Raw genomic sequence first — 18,341 nt, 5'->3', positions numbered from 1 at the left:
TTTAGATGCACAACTTGTTTGTAAGTTTATGGTATAAAGGCGTGTTGCAGGACATCTGTGTCCTCCTGTGTCTCAGGCCAAAGGGCCCGGGGCCAAACAGAGAGACAGACAAAGACAGAGGCATAAAGACAGAGACAGAGAGAGACAATACAGTGGCGTCATCTCTCTCCATACTGCTGCCAGTGTCCTCATGAGACTTCACAGAGCTCTGCAGGATAACATTCTGCTTGTCTTTCTCACTCCTGCTGCTTTCACAGGGTCCCGATTGAATAATCTTGTATCACGGACATCGTAGCGCTTTCTCCACAAATATGTGACTCGTATATCTTTGTGGTTTTCACACACAAACATATGGACATTTAGCACTTGCACAATCAGAATAAAAATGAGGTTCTTGGAAAAGTTGTGAAATTCTCAGTTTGGCAATTTCACACTTACATTGTGAACAGCTGCGATGTCGTTCAGTTGCCAATCTTCAAATATTTTGATCTGAAATGTCATGTTTCTGCTACTGCTACAGGTAGGCGAAACACATTATCTGTGCTCCATCCCACTCAATTCCTCCACAATAAGTTGCGCTTGACATTTCAAGTCATTTCTGATATTTCCAACTCTTTTTTGTTCTTAATCCCTGACAAAACACAGTGGAAAATTAAAGAGCCAAGCAAGCTGCGCTACATTTTGTGTTTACTGGGCTAAATCAGTCCTCTGCCCAGAAGTGACACATTCAGCCAGGGAATATATTGCACCCATATGGGTTTGAAGTTCTCCACATCATTAATGTCCATGCAAATATTATACCATAACATCTCTAGATCAAGACTTTTGGAGTGTGTCTCTGTGGGGGTTGATTCCTGGCCAGAGAATTACATTTTTTTTATCTGATGGTAAAACGTCATCCTTTGTGTGGGAATCAATGATGAAGGAGAACTGAATCACTTTCGAGAACAACTGCAAACACACACACACACACACACACACACACACACACACACACACACACACACACACACACACACACACACACACACACACACACACACACACACACACACACACACACACACACACACACACACACGCACAGTGACACAGTAACTCTTTAACAAGCATATTGGCAGTCACATGAACAATCATAGACTTCCATGCGTACAGGATACTTCAATGTTCTCTAAAGATAAGGTAGTTGTCATCTTTTACTACTTTAGTGCAATTACATTGAGATGTATCTATTGACCTGAATATGACAGACTGACTGCATATACTGTATGAAGCTTGTATATGTGAAACTGGCAAACGAAAACGCAGGCTGTCCAAGGCTGGTGCTGTGTCTGGTAAAACCATTGACTGTAACATAATTTGCCCTTCAAGCATATCAACCATTTATATATATTTTTATGATATAAAAGTAAAGTTTCTCCTAAGATGCATCTTATAAAAAGACCCAGAGGAGGAAACACCCACTGGCTTACATTATGTTACAGAACATAACAAACATGTTAAAATTGTGAGCTCATGCAGATTTGAGAAGGACAGAGCCCTCACGGAAAGATTTGCAAAAAAGAAAAGAGAAAAGAAAAAGTAGATTCTTTCTGCTTTCTCTACAACCAACCATATGTGATGATTTAAAATATATTTTAGTTAGTGTTTCTCTCTATTACTTTCTTGGGAATCAACCATATGTGATGATTTAAAAAAGGATTTAGTCAGTGTTTCTCTGTATTTAGTAATTCAATGGGTGTATCTTAGCTGGCCACATTTACCACAAAAAACAAGAAGAAAAGAACACAAAATAGTGAAAGACACTGTGGACGAACATAGAGTCCACAGCAATTTAGCTCAACACTTAAATCAAATATTTCTGTCCCTTACATCACCTTTAAATCAGATTTTCTACATTTGTCTCTCTTCTCCAGTTCCCATTTTTCACATCTTCCTCTACTAGACCTTGTCATTTTCATTTTCTTGTCTCCTCTCCTCTCACTCTTCCTCCAGCTGTGGGTTGTTTGATGTCCCTCTGTCCCGGTAAGGCCAGCTGCCCCAGAAACCAAATGATGGGTTCTGTCATCCCGCTGACACCTGGACGCCCCCTAACCACCGGTTCCTTCCCTAACGACCAACTCGTCCCCTAACAACCATAAGAAACCAAGGACGACCACCGATCAATCACTAAAATTCCTCTGCAGCTGTCGGTCAGGGTTGAATAAGATGTGATATTTTCACATTTTTACTTGGAGAACATGTTTTTTCTTACATTTCAAAGACTAATGCATATGTGTCGGGGCTATTGGGAGACCTAGGAAGTTTTTCTTAAGTTAAGACCTAACTTGTCCCAAAATGATAAGAAGGTGAAGGAAGTTGTCCTTTCCGATACATTTGGTGTAGGACAACTGACCATGAAAGAAATTGTAGTTAAAAAATAAAACTTTAACAGTGAGAGTGGTTGTATACACTCATTACAGGTGGCTGACAAGTATACAGGGGTCTGTTAAAAACAAGCAGTGGTCTCTCATCTCACCTCTCACCTTTTACTAATTACAGGCTTGAGGAGTTGTTTAGGTGAAGGCACACACACCTTCTGACAACTTAAATACACCTTTCTGGTCAGCTGCTGCAGCCACATGCCCAGCTGAACAGTTCAGACATGGCAACAAACAGGATGCTTTAAATCCCACAAGTTGTATACCTGCCTGAACGTCATCACCAATATGCCACAAAAAAGCGAGCGCCACTCGCCTCATCCTGGGCAGTCTTTTGTTTTTCCAAGCTTGGGTCCTCTGCCAGAGCCCAGAGGCCTGGGAGTCTGAGGGTTCTGTGCAGTATATTAGCTGTTCCTAGGACTGCGCTCTTCTGGACAGAGATCTCGGATGTTTCTTCTGTGATTTTCTGGAGTCACAGTCCTACATTAGAGGTTCCTGTGCTAGGATCACACAACATTTCTCCTTACATCCCTCCAACGCTGTCTTTTTCCCCTCCCACCTCTCAAGCCAACCCCACCTTACAAACACACAAAATGTATATTGTTAATACTTTTATAATATGATACATAATAATATGTGTCATAAGACAGCATAATGTATGCTGTAAAATGTTTTAATAAATATGTTAGATAAAAGCATCAGCCTTAAAGGTGGGGTATGTAATTTTGGAGAAACCAGCTCGATTGCGCTAAAATTTGAAAGTACACAACCGGAATAAATCTGCCTCTTCCTTCAGACTTCCTTACAGAGCCCCTCCTCCAACACACACGAACGCGCACATGACCAATGAGGGCACGAGATAAGTTTGTGCACAGATGGAAGGCTGACAGGCAGGTAGGCCATCCAGTTATTTTAGCCGGGCCGGCTAAAATGATTGGTCGTGCTTTTTACAGTGCTACGGCTTCCACAGATGAATTTTTTGCATGTATTTATTGTCAAAGCATTTAATATATTCATTGCTATTGGGATGTTAAGAGCATTCCATGGAATATAACAAAAAGTGTTTCTGAAATAAATTACATACCCCACCTTTAAATCGATGTTAATCCATGTGTGTTGTTGTAAAATTAACGGACGTGACGTTGTGCGATTGCACAATTTCGGATTTCACATCGCATAAACACCATATCCCAACGTGCATTGCGGCTAAACCATCCAATCACCGAGCTGAGGATCTTGCCTTGTCTGTTTCCGGTATTGTTTATGACGGATGTATTTTGTTATACACACACATTCCTTCACATTTAAATTTAAATGTACATTAAAGTATTTCGTGAGGCCTTCTAAAATGTTTTTAAATATAACTACGGTTCTAGTTGAAGAGTTTGTAAATTAACATGAACGCAAGCTGTTGCCTGGCAACGCAGTCGCACAACGTAACGTCCGTTGATTTTACAACGACACACATGGATTAACATCGATTTAATACATTAATGTAGCCTTTGTTTCTGCTAAAAGAGGTGTCGACCAGCTGGGGCAACAAGAAAATCGGCGAAATCGAGTGTGACTATTAAAAAATAAATCATTATTATATTAATATTGACAATAACAACCCGACTGTCGGGGTAGAGGATTTGCTTGGCACTTCCGGGTATTTCTCCACTGGCTGGGCCATGTTAACAATACCGTGCAACTGTCACGTTTGAAGGGACGAAATCGTGACATCTTCACGTCTCCCAGCATGGTAAATCGTCACATGTTCACGTCTTGCCGTGATACCGGGTTGTGTAAAATATGCATAAAGAAAAAGTAAATCTGTTTACAGTTCTGTTTCAAATGGGTGTTGGGAGATGTATCCATAGATCTCTTCCTTTTGCTCTCACCAGATTGATGCTTTTAACTTTAACATTTAAAAACAAATCTTCCCGGGGGAGCATGCCCCCGGACCCCCCCAGAGAAGGTTAGGTCCACCACCTGCCCACACCCCCCGTCAAATTGTCCCAACCACATTGAGGATGCTTCCTACGCCCATGCCTGAGACACAGTTTCGTGAATATTGTTGTTTTTTGCCCCCACGGGCGGAGGCATGGGGTTTAACAGGTTTTAAAGTATCCCATGTGTTAGTGAATTTTTATATATTTTCCTTTAGAATGGCAGGAAATTAGTATTCAAATGTTGATTGAATTTGTGGTCCCCCCCAATGTAGACTCCATGGTTACGGCCTTGATGAAGTTGATTCAATAGCATGCATCTGTTTGCATTCCACATATGTATTTATTATCACAATAAACAAAAATACTTTTTATTCCTTTAAAGTATTTTATTTAAATGTTTAGCTCGTCTTATTCTATTTAACAAGTATATAGTTTACTTCTCCTGCATTACTTGCATATTGGTCACTTGCAACATTCTCCTGTCTATTCTGTTTCTTCTTGCATTATGTTTTATTATTTATGTCTTATATATTTATGTTGCATTGTTGAATGAGCCTGGGACCTACGTTTTGCAATGCCATAACTGTAGCTACTGATGCTTAACTTTAGCGCTTTGAGCACCTGGAAAAGTGCTATATAAATGTAATGTATTATTATTATAATAATAATAAACCTCTGATTCCTGAGTTCATAGCTGCAGTACTGTTGTTCGCCACAAGGGAGCGCACGTCGCTCAAACCGGAAGCAGGAAGTGAAGTCAACGTCAACGTGCGAAATTCAAACTTCTGTAACAAAACATCTCTGTTCGAGGGCTTTTCTATGTGGCATCTGATTCCTAACTGATTTCATCTCCTTTGTCTCTCGGTTTCATTAAAGATTCAGGTAACATTGAAGAAGCATCATTCAGTTAGCTTGGAGTGAAGTAGGCTTTCATTACGTTAACGTTACATGTATTAGTTTGGATACTTTTGTTAGCGTACGTCAGTTCTTTTTTACGTCATTTGACACAAGCTTGCTAGAAAATGTTGGCTATGTAAAGCTGCTTTTACTTATGAAGGAAAGGTTGGTGTTTTTGGTTTAATTTTGTGATTTAGCGAGTTTAGTGCTAGCAGTGGTGTTGTACGTTAAACGGGTTTCCTCTCGCCGCAGTGAGGTCACCATCGTGGGGCTGAAACAGGAGGATAGACTGGATAAAGAGCAGGAGGATGCCTGTGGAAAGGACGGAGCACCGCGGAGCCGACGAGCTCTACAAATATTATGAAGTTTATGAAACCATCGGATCAGGTAAATGGCAATGGTGATATGTCCTTTATCGAAACAGCTCTGTCAGTGCCATATCCACTCTGACGTGTGTTTTTTAACCCTGTGTGTTTGTCAGGAGGCTTTGCCAAAGTCAAGCTGGGTCGACACCTCCAGACAGGAGAGAAGGTTGCCATTAAAATCATGAACAAGAAGGATCTAGGGGTAAGTTAGATCAGTTGTAAATGTGAGCATTATTCAACATAACTTGCATTTTTATACAATAAATTAAAAGAAAAGAGAAATGACCACGCCCAAAGTGGTGTGTTCGAGGTGTAACCCTATTTAATTGTTTTTTCGTGGACTCAACATATAATATTCCGAATTACATTAGCAGAAACATTAGCATCACTATTGTATATTACATGCAGGGGTGCACATAACTTTTTTAGTGAGTTACTCAGATGAGTACCAGGAGACAGCATTTGGTACTCGCCCCACACGAAGCGTGGTGTTAATAAGTGGAAATTAGCTCAAAGCTCAAATCCGGCATGTTTACGTTTTAAAGCATTATTTGTTTTAAATGTTCATCAATGTGCATTGTCCTTCTTCAAATAAACGATTAAATAAATGAAAAGTGCAGTCTTCCTCACTGTCCTCCTCAGTGTCTCCTTCACTGTCCTCTATTTCCACTTCCTGCATGGTAGATGATGAAGATGCTGCAGATGCACCTCTCTGTCCCTGTTTAAGCATGCAATTTGTTTTCTCCAAAACTTGTTGCCAAAAATGTGAAATCCTCACATTTCCTGAGGCCAAGTTGAAGGATCAAATACTAAGAAATTATCACATGACTTGAAGTCATATCTGATTTCAGATCTGGGAAGTAACTAAGTACACTTATTCAAGTACTGTACTTAGGAACAATTTTGAGATACTTGTACTTTTCTTGAGTATTTCTATGTTATGCTACTTTGTACTTCTACTCTACTGCAGTTCAGAGGTAAATGGTGTACTTTTACTCCACTACATTTATTTAATACCTTTTAGTTATTTACAGATTTGGATTAATGATGTGAAATATAATCAAGTCTTAAATCAGACTTTAGTTCCACCTGGAGTAAATTCACAAGCTGCCCTGCAGTATACAAAGTCATTAAAACTAGCTGCACCTTTACCAGCTTTGACACTTTCATGCATCAATAATTATAAAACATATCATATATATTATTCTGAAATGGACCAATCTGCAAAATGACTACTTTTACTTTTGGTACCTACGAGTACGTTTGCAGCTGTGTGTTTTGCTCCACCTTGTTGTAAATAAAACTGCAGCAGCTTGACCACAGAGCGTGAACGTTGTGATCAGCAGATTTTGCGCAGTTCTCCAGTGTGCGCGCGGCACAGAATGTGCACAGGGGAGTCTCCCACCGCAGCCAGTGCCGTAGTTTTGGCACAATTCTGTTTTACATACCGACGTTAACAGCAGCCCTGTGCACACGGCGACCAACTCTGTCGTCCGGTGATCTAAGCCTCTGCCTCCTGGAAAAGCTTCACTGGGCCGTCGGTTATGGCCTGCGCGGCACGGCCAGCACCCAGTTCAATCAGTCATAGAAAGTCCAAAGATTTTTTTGCAGGGAGCAAAACGCCAAAGTGGCTGCTTAATGTCTTTTAGTTTTTTTGACATGTCTAGTAGTTTACTCCACTGATTGTTGACAAGAAACACGTGTAGACGAAATATGTGTTTTGTTTTGATGACCTATCAGGTACGCAAAGGCGCTTAGTGACACAAGTGACATTGCGCATTTCAGATTTGTACCGTGCATACATACCTGCGTACCAGTTATGTGCACCCCTGATTATATATAAATGGCTGTAGTGCATATTTATGCCAACAAACCTTTACAAAAACGGCATGATTGATCAATACATAAACTATTGTTCCACTGTTCCATGTACCCAAAAATGTCTGTATGCTGATCTTTCTGTGTTCTGAAGAACATCATTATTTAAATTTCACCAATATTTCAATTAATAAAGAAATTGTTTGTCACCCCAGGATGACCTGCCCCGTGTGAAGGTGGAGATCGAGGCCATGAGGAACCTGAGCCATCAGCACGTTTGCCGTCTCTACCATGTCATAGAGACCACCACCCAGATCTTCATAGTGATGGAGGTAGGCACACACATAGACTGACACAGTATGTGAGTGAGGGGAGTGTGAATATGACCTTATTTATGTTTTATTTTACAAATTTCTCCCTCTCAGTACTGTCCAGGTGGCGAGTTGTTTGACTACATCATAGCAAAGGACCGTCTGTCAGAGGAGGAGACCCGGGTTTTCTTCAGGCAGATTGTGTCAGCGATGGCCTACGTCCACAGCCAGGGATACGCACACAGGGACCTCAAACCGGTGAGCACAACCGCTGATTCCATGTGAAAGAGTGACTGAGAGATTGTGACCACAACAAAATGTGTCTCCTTGTCTGTGACAGCATCCTAATCTTAACATTTGCTACAACACTTGTCTTTCTGAAATGTAGGAAAACCTATTGATCGATGAAAACCACAACTTGAAGCTCATAGACTTTGGATTGTGTGCCAAACCTAAGGTACGTCATCAACTTATTCTCTGTCTTATTGTGGTATTGTGTTTACAATTATAGAGAAAGGTGTATTAAACAAAACATCCTTGTGGACAATATTGCAGCTGAAGTGTTTACATGGTGATTAATGCCTTTTAACATGATGTGAACATGTGGTCATGTCTCTCCTAGGGAGGTCTGGGTTATGAGCTGATGACGTGTTGTGGCAGCCCTGCCTACGCTGCTCCTGAACTCATCCAGGGAAAAGCATACATTGGTTCAGAGGTGAGAGATGATGCCCTTTCCAACTATGAGCACCACCAGAGTTATGACATTTCAGAATTCCTGCAGATCTTCAAAAACCTTATTTTACCAGAGTTTTATTTACTATTTACTGAATGCCTCTTGTGCACTAATGTCACACAGATCAGGATTTCGATCACTAATTTTTTTTTGTGGATTAAGGTATTCTATCAGGGTTTCTAACTCTTCACGATTTGACTAGAGGCACATTTTCGTACATAATGAGTAAGAAAAGACAAAACTGCCAAGTCGGCACACAAACACCCATTCCTATCTTCGAAACCAGTAGCAAGCTAAATTGTCCATAAGTTTTAGTATTTGTAAAGGTGTTCTTGAATTTAATTCCATGTAGCATTTCAAACATTGTTTACAACTTTCTTGAAGCTGTAGGAACCCTGTACCACACATTTGTTTCCCCAATAAAATTCATTTTTACCTGCCTGTTCCACATTTCTGCTTTTTCGTGGTTTGCTGAGTGTATTCGCTGGTGCATGACTCAGTGCAACTGAGCTGTGAAATCCTAACTGTAAAGCTGAAATACTGCTGTGTGATGTGTAATGTGCAGGCTGATGTGTGGAGCATGGGAGTGCTGCTGTTCGCTCTGCTCTGTGGATATCTACCCTTTGATGACGACAACTGCGGGATCCTCTACAGGAAGATTTCAGTAAGAGAGCTGACCTTCTTCTAGCTGTTTAAGATGTTTGATATTTAAAGGTCCCATGTCATGGCCATTTCTACTGATCATAATTCCATTGTTGAGGTATACTAGAATAGATTTATATTGTGCAATTTTCCAAACTCACGTTGGTTTCTCATACAGCATCTCTGTATAGTATGTGTATTCACTCTCTGTCCTACACGGCTTGTTGGAGCTCCTGCCCCCCCCCCCTCCCTTTGAGCCCACTGTGCTCTGATTGGTCAGCTCGCCCACTCTGTTCTGATGAGTCTATCACCGTTACAGCGGAACATCAGTGATTATGTGTTACAATGGCGTTACCAACCAGAAAATGACACCAGTAAGGACAAACAGATGAGAATGCTGCGTGGGGTCTGGGTGCCGTGTTGGCGGGACGTTGCGCGGCTCGCTGCTGCGAGGAGCGGACAGTGTGAGCTGGGTTCATTTCCTGCTTACTGCGTGGGGACTGCGAGACAGCGAGACATCGCGAATGGACGCGGGAAGGGGGGGATGCTGAGGGGGCTGCAGCAACCCCATCTGCGAGGCTCCACTAGCTTCAATATCTTGTGTCAATTCCGTTTAATTGTTTGTATTAAGCTCAATCAAATCCCAATACTATCATGTTTCACAATTGTTTTTGTACATCTTTTATCTCTTCAGAGAGGCAAGTATGATAACCCCCATTGGCTGTCTCCAGGAAGTATCCTCATCCTCAATCAGATGTTGCAGGTGCATAACAATACTCGTACTGTCGCTCACCTTTTAGCCATTTTGTAGACATTTCCCTCCATGAGTTACTAGTCTGGTTCTCATTGCACACTACTGCAACTCATCTACACACATCTTTACAAAATAATAGAAGTAGTAAACATTTTTTATTTAACATTGTTGGTGCATATCATTTAATGACTTGTACAACATTTTAGATATGTTATTGGTTGTTGGATGTGTAGTCTCTTGATTATTGAGTTGTAGTTCTTGTGTTTGTCCTGTAGGTGGACCCCAAGCGGCGTATTACTCTTCGGCAGCTGCTGGACCATCCCTGGGTGATGAAAGACTACAACAGCCCCGTGGAGTGGCTTAGCAGAAAGCCGGTACACACACACACACACACACACACACACATTCATCCATAACATACAGACACAAATATCTAAATAAAAACAGCACAACTGCAAACAAATAGTAGCTTTTAACAGTTAATGGAGCAGTATGCTATCTGTTTTACTTTAGCCTCTTTTTATTTTTATTTCCAACAGAAAATGTCATCAGTTATCTGACTTTTGAAAGAATTCTTAATATGAACATAATTGTTTGAGATAATGTTGTTTAGTGCTGACATATAAAAACAATAAAAAGTGAAGGAGGATCTGTCATGCATTTTGTGTAAACATGCTGAGTCTTTTTGTAGCTCGGCCACATCGATGAGGACTGTATCACTGAGATGGCTGTCAACATGAAGCGATCGAGGGAGAGCACCACTGCGCTGGTCAAGGAGGTACAATGTTTATTATGTTGGTCTGTTCAACAACAGTTGTGATTATGTTGTGTTATGGATGGTGACATCACAACAACTGCATAATGTTAATCACATTAACAACCCCTTTATTCTGCGTAATTTACATACTCTCTATTTGATATGCAGTCTAAAACAAATGTCCTCTTACAGTGGCGGTATGACCAGACCTCAGCCATCTACCTGCTGCTGCTGTCAAAGAAGCAGAGGGGCAAACCTGTCCGCATGCGCCCTGAACCCACAGTGTGTGAGGACTCTCCTCTGCTCCAGGGACTACAGGTCAGACTCAGCACCACAACTCAGACTCAGCACCACAACTCCCAGAAGGCTTTTCTTCTTTTTCTGGGCTACAGACAGCTTTATTACTCTACCTAGGACATACTTACTGTTTCCCAGTATCCAGATATGCTGTATATGTTTTTGTCTTTTTCTTATTTTGTATTTTTGTTTTTTTTATTTCTTATTTCTTCTCTCTTGCTGTCAGTCAATGGAAGCTCTTCACTTGAGTGAGGATGAAGATGCCATGATTATGGGTTCTCTGGACCTTTGCTCGGACTACATTGATGATTGCCCATGGGTTTCAGCCAAACATTACACACCCCAGGGAGTCAGAGGTCAGCCAGATGGAGCTGTAAACAAAGACACGGTATGTGAAATTTGGAACATGTGTGAATGCTGTCTCCAATGTCCTCACAGATTCATTTTGGGTTAGAAATATTGGTGAAAGGTTATGCCCTTTGTGCCTCTTCCAGAGAAATCTACTAACATCAAGCTTTTCTCTTCTTTGTATTGCTAAAGAGACTGGCATCCCCAGCGGTGGAGAAAAGGTACGCTTACAGTCCGACTCCAAAGAGGGGGCGGACAGCGGCACAGCACCGCCAGGAGAGAAGGGACAGAGACCAGGAACGAACCAGTGAGAACAAGGAGAATATGGCGGTGCAGCAGAAAGACGTTGAATTATTTGCGCTGCCTCCTCCTCGAACTCCCGTGTCCAGTAAGAAGAATCCACGGCCCAACAAGAATGTGTTGACCACACCTAATAAAAATGCTAACGTAGCCAATGCAGACGCACCTAAAGGTAAGAGCAGTTTCAACCACTGAACCCATGGCAGTAATATAGAACAGGCAACACACAGTTTCAGTTCATCATGCAGTTTGTTTGTATACTGTAATTGTTTTTTTACGTTACAAGGGCCCGAAGTACAATCTCTATTAGATTATTTGCATTAGCCAACTGCCCCTCTCCACATTGCGCTCTCTCATTTATCTTTCCCTCGCTCAGTCCTCATGCATCTCATAATCATAAATGCCACGTCCACATGCCACACATTTGCAAGTAAATTGTCTTTTAGTAATAAACTCATTTATTGGGCCTGTTATTTTCTATCCCAAAGCCTCTCATGTTTCTATGATTTAGCTGTCATTACTGAAACCACGGAGAATGGACACACTCAAACACTCTCATTTACATACACACTTATCACTGTCAACTCAAAGGTGAGGTTATTATTATCAGGAAGCTAATTATTTTTCCTTTATCTGTGAGTGAAGGTCACTTATGAATGAAGAATCATTAAAGTCTTAATTATTTGTCAAAGTGAATTCTCTGCTCTGAGGTCCGGCCTCATTAGTTTCTTCTATAAACTCGTCCACAGGTGGGCTAAGCAGTCGACTATTGGGTGTTAAACTCTTGGAATTTGGCTTGGCCCTGCTCTCTTTTCAGCCTTCTGTTTTCTAAGCTACAGTGCAGACATGCTGCTTCTTACAACACACACACACACGCTGTGGTCTGTGTGTCCGTCCCTAGGCGTGTGCTGTGACAGGTGTAGCTGTCTCTTTCCTCTGCTCACAGTCCCACGTGGGCTGTAGTGACATGTGTTCTCTTGCCACTAAAGCGTGTGTGTGTGTGTGTGTGTGTGTGTGTGTGTTGTGTGTGGTGTGTGTGTGTGTGTGTGTGTGTGTGTGTGTGTGTGTGTGTGTGTGTGTGTGTGTGTGTGTGTGTGTGTGGTGGTGTGTGTGTGTGTGTGTGTGTGTGTGTGTGTGTGTGTGTGTGGTGTGTGTGTGTGGTGTGTGTGTGTGTGTGTGTGTGTGTGTGTGTGTGTGTGTGTGTGTGTGTGTGTGTGTGTGTGTGTGTGTGTGTGTGTGATGACAAAGCCAGCCAGTTTCATGCATAAGAGCAAAGGGCTGTATCGGTCACTTTCTCATCTAATCCCCATCTGAGTTCCCCTTTTGTTTCCTCTCAAGATACTTTCAGGTTCCAAACATTACATAAGTCGGATTTTTGTGCAACTGATAATTATTTATTAATATGCAAATTCTTTTCTGAGTTGATTAATTAATCTTATGGTAAAATGTCAATACAATTGTTATCCTAGTTTCTCAAAGTCAACAATGGTGTCTTCAAATGTTTTGTTGTGTCAGTCCGAAACTGTATGATATTCAGTTTTATTCCATGCTTTTTTTTTTTTGCAATTATTTTTTTGTCTAACCCACAGTTGGACTAATTGTCGCAGCTTTAAGTTCTTTCTCTATTCACTATTTGTAAAACAAAATGTCTGTTTGTGTTGTAGGTGAAGGCAGTGCATCTAAAGAGCACACTAAGAAGAGAGCAGAGTTCAAGGAGATTGCAAACGTCGAACTACTGGCCTTCAGTCCTGAGCGAAGGTGAGTGGGGGATCTGATGTAAAAGAGAGGGAGTAAGGGAAGGCGTGTGTGCTAAAATTGATAAATGCAGGCAATAATGGAATGGGAGGAGAAATACTGTTCACATCTAAGATTGACGGGGACTACAGGATGGCTTATGGTCTACAGAGACTCAACCACGGTTAAAAGTTGATATTTATGATAATACATCTTCATCTTACCTCCTGCTTTCGGTAAGAAAAGTTTGATAAAATGACAGGTCATGAGAGTCCCTGTTTTTTTCTCCAGGTCTCGCTCATTGGACATGGCTGTGACATCAGACAGCGGGAAGAAGAATAGAGCAGGAAAGGTGTTTGGTTCCCTGGAGAGAGGTCTGGATAAGATGATCACCATGCTCACTCCCAGCAAGAGACGAGCCCTGCGTGACGGCCCGCGCAAGATCAAGGTATGCAAGTCAAACCTTCATACCCATTCTGTGTCAAAAATAGTGTACATCATTCTTTTTCTGTCTGTGTTTTCCCCTAGGCGCAGTACAACGTTACTCTGACCAGTCAGACCAACCCAGACCAAATCCTGAACCAGATCCTGTCCATCCTGCCGGAGAAAAATGTTGATTTCACACAGAAAGGGTGAGAAGACACGCCTTAACCTCTTCGTTCTGATCAGATAGCCCATTTCTGCCTATTCTTTGAACCAATTCTAATCTTTCTGTCACCTTCCTTCATTTAGGTATACCCTAAAGTGTCAAACCTGGGGCGACTTTGGTAAGGTTACCATGGCGTTTGAGCTGGAGGTGTGCATGCTGCAGAGGCCAGAGGTCGTGGTGGTCCGCCGCCAGAGGCTTAAGGGGGACGCCTGGGTCTACAAGCACCTTGTGGAGGACATCCTTGCCACATCCAGTATCTAAATAATGCACTTTCCTGTCAATATCACTCCCAGTGTAAATCAATGGATGCCTTTTTGTGTCCTACAATAAATGATGTCTGATTAGGAATTGTAGCAGAGATTCAGACTAAGATCCGTGTCTTAACACATTAATGATTAGTTCTTCATTATTCATAGTGAATATTTGAAATTGTCCTTAGGCCAGCCTGCCATCCCCAGAGAACATGTTACATTAAATGTATGAGAATTACATGTCAGTATGGCTGTTTCACTTTTTAATTGTAAAGCTGAATAGGATCTCAGTCAGTCCTCTTGAGATGAATGTGTGAAATGAAACAATGTTATTTACAGTATACCTTCTGGCTGCTTATTACCATATTTATGTCTTGATGTTGTTATTCTTCCCTGTAGGTGTAATTTCCTGTTATTAATGTACATGTTTAAAATTCTTCCATCACTGCGTTTTACATGGTTGTGTTGTCTGTCTTCTTTTATTTCTCATTGGTGCTTATCCAGTTCTTACTGTCTGTCGCATTGTGTGTGTAAGATTTTGACTGACGAGGAGAAAAATAAATGGTTTCTAGTGGATCTAATATGTCTGTGTTTATGTAGACAGATGATCAAGATTAATTTACGTCAGATTTTCTTTTTTTATTCACTCAGCAGTTTGATGGAGCAGTGGTGTGTTTTACACTTTGTCATCATCCTTCTGTTCTTCTGGTATACACTTCTCTTTGGTAGAAAGATTGATAGTGATAGTTTATCTTAGTGACAGCCTTTCTCAGTTCACATTTAGTCAAATAAGTGCTGAAAGGTGTCAAAAATGCTTCAACACTTTAGATGCTTTGGGTTTGAAAGCTCACATCCTTCACTCGCATGTTCACAGCCTTTTTATTTAAAAGTCATCCACATACCTTTATGTCCTTGAACTACAGAAATGCACATGCTCTGTGTTCTCGTGTAAATGTAAAACAGTGAGAGATTTATCCCTGATACTCAAAATGTTGGAGGATCATGGTTATGGCAGAAATGGCTGTAGGAGTGTGATTGTTATGACTAAATAATGATGATCATAGCCAGCAACATTTGAACAAAGTGAAAAAAGCTCCTTCTCCCCCTCCCTGTTCCCAGACAAGATGCCACTTAGTCTTAACAGTGCTGCGGCTGATTGGCATGTATTTGTGGCAGCTTCTCCTTGGCGTCTCAGCAGGGAGGGGAAGGGTAACGATGGGTTGAGGTGATGATAAGGGGGGTTTAACCTTAATGGAGTCTTGAGAGAGGGAGGGGAGTGGGATGATAATGTAAGACAGGTGAAGGTTGGAGTTGGTGTGATTAAAAAAAAAATGAGAACATATCCTCCATAATATTCCAGTGGCGGTAATGAGTCATGCTGGGCTAAGGTTGTAAGGCTTTGTGTGTTTGGTGTGGACAACAGCTGGAGTAAAAACCAGCTGTCACCTTTCTCACAAATAAGAGTGTCTCCCCTCTTTTCAGTCTCCAGTCACTACATGAGCCACATTTTTCTTACATTTATGCATTCTTTCTTCTAGACTAATTCCATTATATATTGTTTGGTTCTTAATCATAAACTTGACACTCTATAATGTTAAATGTACTTAAACCTCTCAATGCATGCAGACAGTAACAGGGCAGGTAGAAAATGAACGTATTGTAAGAAAACCCCATTTTCAGTTTGCAAATATATAATGAGGGGCTTTCAATGATTCTTGTCATGTCCCTCCATTCAAACAGGGGGCACCGCAGTCCCTGTTCTCATGTTGGGAAGTTTTGTCCATGCTTGTTTAAAAACTAGAGCAAGAGAGCATGGCTGATTCCTGCCCTGAAGAGGATTACTACATTACAATTGAGAAAGGTTTGCAGAACATAAAGGCATGTGGGACTTTTAATGTATCAGGAGCAAGAGTGAGCTGACACACAGTACGTCCAGTTTGGAAGCAGTGCCGGGTAAATACAGATTATATGTGAATAAAGCAGATTGGTGCTCGTTTGTTTTGTTTGTTCTTTTCAGGCTTGTGAGTGTAAATCTGGTAGCAGCAATGAGGCTCCTGTTGACAGCAATTCTCATTCTTCTTTTCCTATGTGAGTTTCTGAAGAGCGTTACACTGATACGGTCCAATAATTTTGTTTGCTATTTTTTGTGAAGCTACTGCATTACACATCCATTTCTTTTTGTTCCTCTGACTACATTGCTCATTTTCCAGGGCTTTACAAGGCTCAGATGTCTAATGACACCTCGCATGGAAATCCTTGTGAGGTACGTTAATGCAAAAACGAATGAACAGAGTCGTTATGTGTGCTTTATCTTAGTGGTTCCTTAGGGTCAGGAACCCCCTAAGGGATCCCAGTATACAAGTGTTGAAAAGCAAAAGGAATAACAGTTTTTTTTCTTTCCTCTAATTCTAATTTCTCTGGTAAAATACTGAGTACTTTCACCTCTCCAGGTCTCAAAAACCTTTAAATTAAAACGTTTGGAGAGCCCTGTTAGTTCTGCTGTTTCCTGTCTACAGACTGTCCGATACAAATACAAATGCTTCTAGAAAATCTAAGTAAGAAACTAGCTGGTCAATTAAATATATGTTTTAGTTGGACTAGCATTCTTCAGGTATAGCCATAACAACACACCACTTACTTTCTATCAGCATTATTATGTCACATGTCCACTCTGCATTTGTTCTTATAGGCTGTATCAACAAGCGAGGCAGCAGTGTCTCTCCTCTTGTCTCCTCTGTCCCTGTTCTCCTGGCTCTCCTCCACGCTGCTCAGACTCGTCCTCTCTGTCCCGGCTCTGGTCCTCAGCTCCCTCGCTCACTCCTCCTGGTCGGGCCTTGGTGCGTGGCGACCCTCTGTGTCTCTGCTGCTGACGTGTCTGCATGTTGCTCTGTACCTGCTTCACCTGGCACTTGTGGTTGGGGTGATGGCCATGTTGATCCTCACACAACGCAGAGTAGCTGACAGTGACACCACCAATGAGAAAGTGTTGTACCAGCAAAGATATTGGAGCGGCATCACAGCAAAAAGCCAAACTGGGGGTGTTTGGTTGTAAACGAGGCTGATTTCTGCTGTAACATTATCAAATTGTGTATTTCTTCAATTAAAATTCCACCTCAATTGCTTTCTCTGACTTTCATTTACTTAATGAACTTACAACTGCAGTTCATTTTCACACACGCATTTAAATTGGCTTTGGGACACTTTTAAAAAGCAACGTAAAAAAAAGAACTGATTAGTGTGCGTCCTCGTGACCTAAATGAGGGTGAAAATATCTGCTAGTTGCTACTTTAACAAACAGTCTACAGTTGTCCACTTATCTGTCTCTCTCATTTTCTCTCTTCTTGTCTTTAACTGTGGCCTCCAATTATCTGCGGATTGTTGTGCTGTTTTTCTTCCTATCTGCAGATGTTATCATTAGACATGTCTGTCAAATGGAGATGAGAGGATAAGAGAAAAAGGCAGAGGAATAAGAGAATATTTTCTGCATTCATTGCGCTTTTCAGATGTGTGTATGTTTATGCAACGCACTGCATGCAAACTATACTCCTGAAAAACACTAATAAAGGGAGTTAACAGGGAGAGAAACTACATGTGGTATAGGCGTTGAGCCAAGGCGGGGAATGCTTGGCCAACCAGTAAACAGGGTGTGCTTACACGCTGTGGCTCTCAGATCTTAGGGAAGCATTGAAATTGCACAAAAAAAACAACCTTATCAAATCTATAAACACTCCAGCCCAAGTGTGTAGCCATATCAAGTAATGGGTGAACTTTCTGTGCTGTTGCAAATGTGTGTGAGCGTGTGTGAAAGAGACAGACAGAGAGAGACAGAAGGGAAATGAGGCTGGATCATAGAGATTTATTACATGGCTGTGGCATCCTAATTAGCATAAAGACTGGACCGGCCCACTCAAGCAGAGAATTAAAAACCTTAATTGTGCTGTCAGCCTTCCTCTCTCTTTCCGACTGTTGACTCTACTTCATTCCACTCGCATTCGTCTCCTCCCGCTCTCTTCAGCCTCTCCTCTCTGCTTATGAAGTAGCATCCGTCCATGCTGTTTAATTGTTGGTGATAAATGGGAAGCGGGATGTTTGTAATTGTCTCGGAGATGGGGAGAGGTCGACAGTGATTGT

The 18,341-nt window shown here is 41.5% G+C and overlaps 1 protein-coding gene across 2 annotated transcripts; it reads left to right on the top strand.

Annotated features, from left to right (window-relative positions):
- Positions 1-5,122: 5,122 nt before the first annotated feature.
- Positions 5,123-14,791, top strand: melk (maternal embryonic leucine zipper kinase). 2 transcript variants are annotated; one of them, XM_034120843.1, is made up of 18 exons: positions 5,123-5,236; positions 5,504-5,638; positions 5,733-5,818; positions 7,650-7,766; positions 7,860-8,003; positions 8,134-8,202; positions 8,368-8,460; positions 9,044-9,142; positions 9,815-9,883; positions 10,150-10,248; positions 10,566-10,652; positions 10,824-10,949; positions 11,155-11,316; positions 11,469-11,748; positions 13,241-13,334; positions 13,602-13,758; positions 13,839-13,942; positions 14,043-14,791. In XM_034120843.1, the coding sequence occupies exons 2-18, from the start codon at positions 5,560-5,562 to the stop codon at positions 14,218-14,220; spliced, it is 2,043 nt and encodes a 680-aa protein (XP_033976734.1). In that variant the 5' UTR covers positions 5,123-5,236; positions 5,504-5,559; the 3' UTR covers positions 14,221-14,791. The 2 variants fall into 2 exon arrangements, with proteins under 2 accessions (XP_033976734.1, XP_033976735.1); XM_034120844.1 differs by lacking the exon at positions 5,123-5,236 and adding an exon at positions 5,292-5,416.
- The last annotated feature ends 3,550 nt before the right edge of the window (positions 14,792-18,341 follow it).

This window comes from Trematomus bernacchii, unplaced genomic scaffold, assembly GCF_902827165.1.
Source record: "Trematomus bernacchii unplaced genomic scaffold, fTreBer1.1, whole genome shotgun sequence".
Classification (NCBI taxonomy): domain Eukaryota; kingdom Metazoa; phylum Chordata; class Actinopteri; order Perciformes; family Nototheniidae; genus Trematomus; species Trematomus bernacchii.
This window is presented reverse-complemented; position numbering and strand designations above follow the sequence as displayed.

What these genes read in the sequence shown, in the direction of transcription:
- melk (XM_034120843.1), top strand. Translation starts at nt 5,560, where the DNA reads ATGCCTGTGGAAAGGACGGAGCACCGCGGAGCCGACGAGCTCTACAAA. An exon ending in TGAACAAGAAGGATCTAGGG is followed by an intron (nt 5,819 to 7,649) that starts GTAAGTTAGATC and finishes TTGTCACCCCAG; the next exon opens with GATGACCTGCCCCGTGTGAA. An exon ending in GAGCTGTAAACAAAGACACG is followed by an intron (nt 11,317 to 11,468) that starts GTATGTGAAATT and finishes GTATTGCTAAAG; the next exon opens with AGACTGGCATCCCCAGCGGT.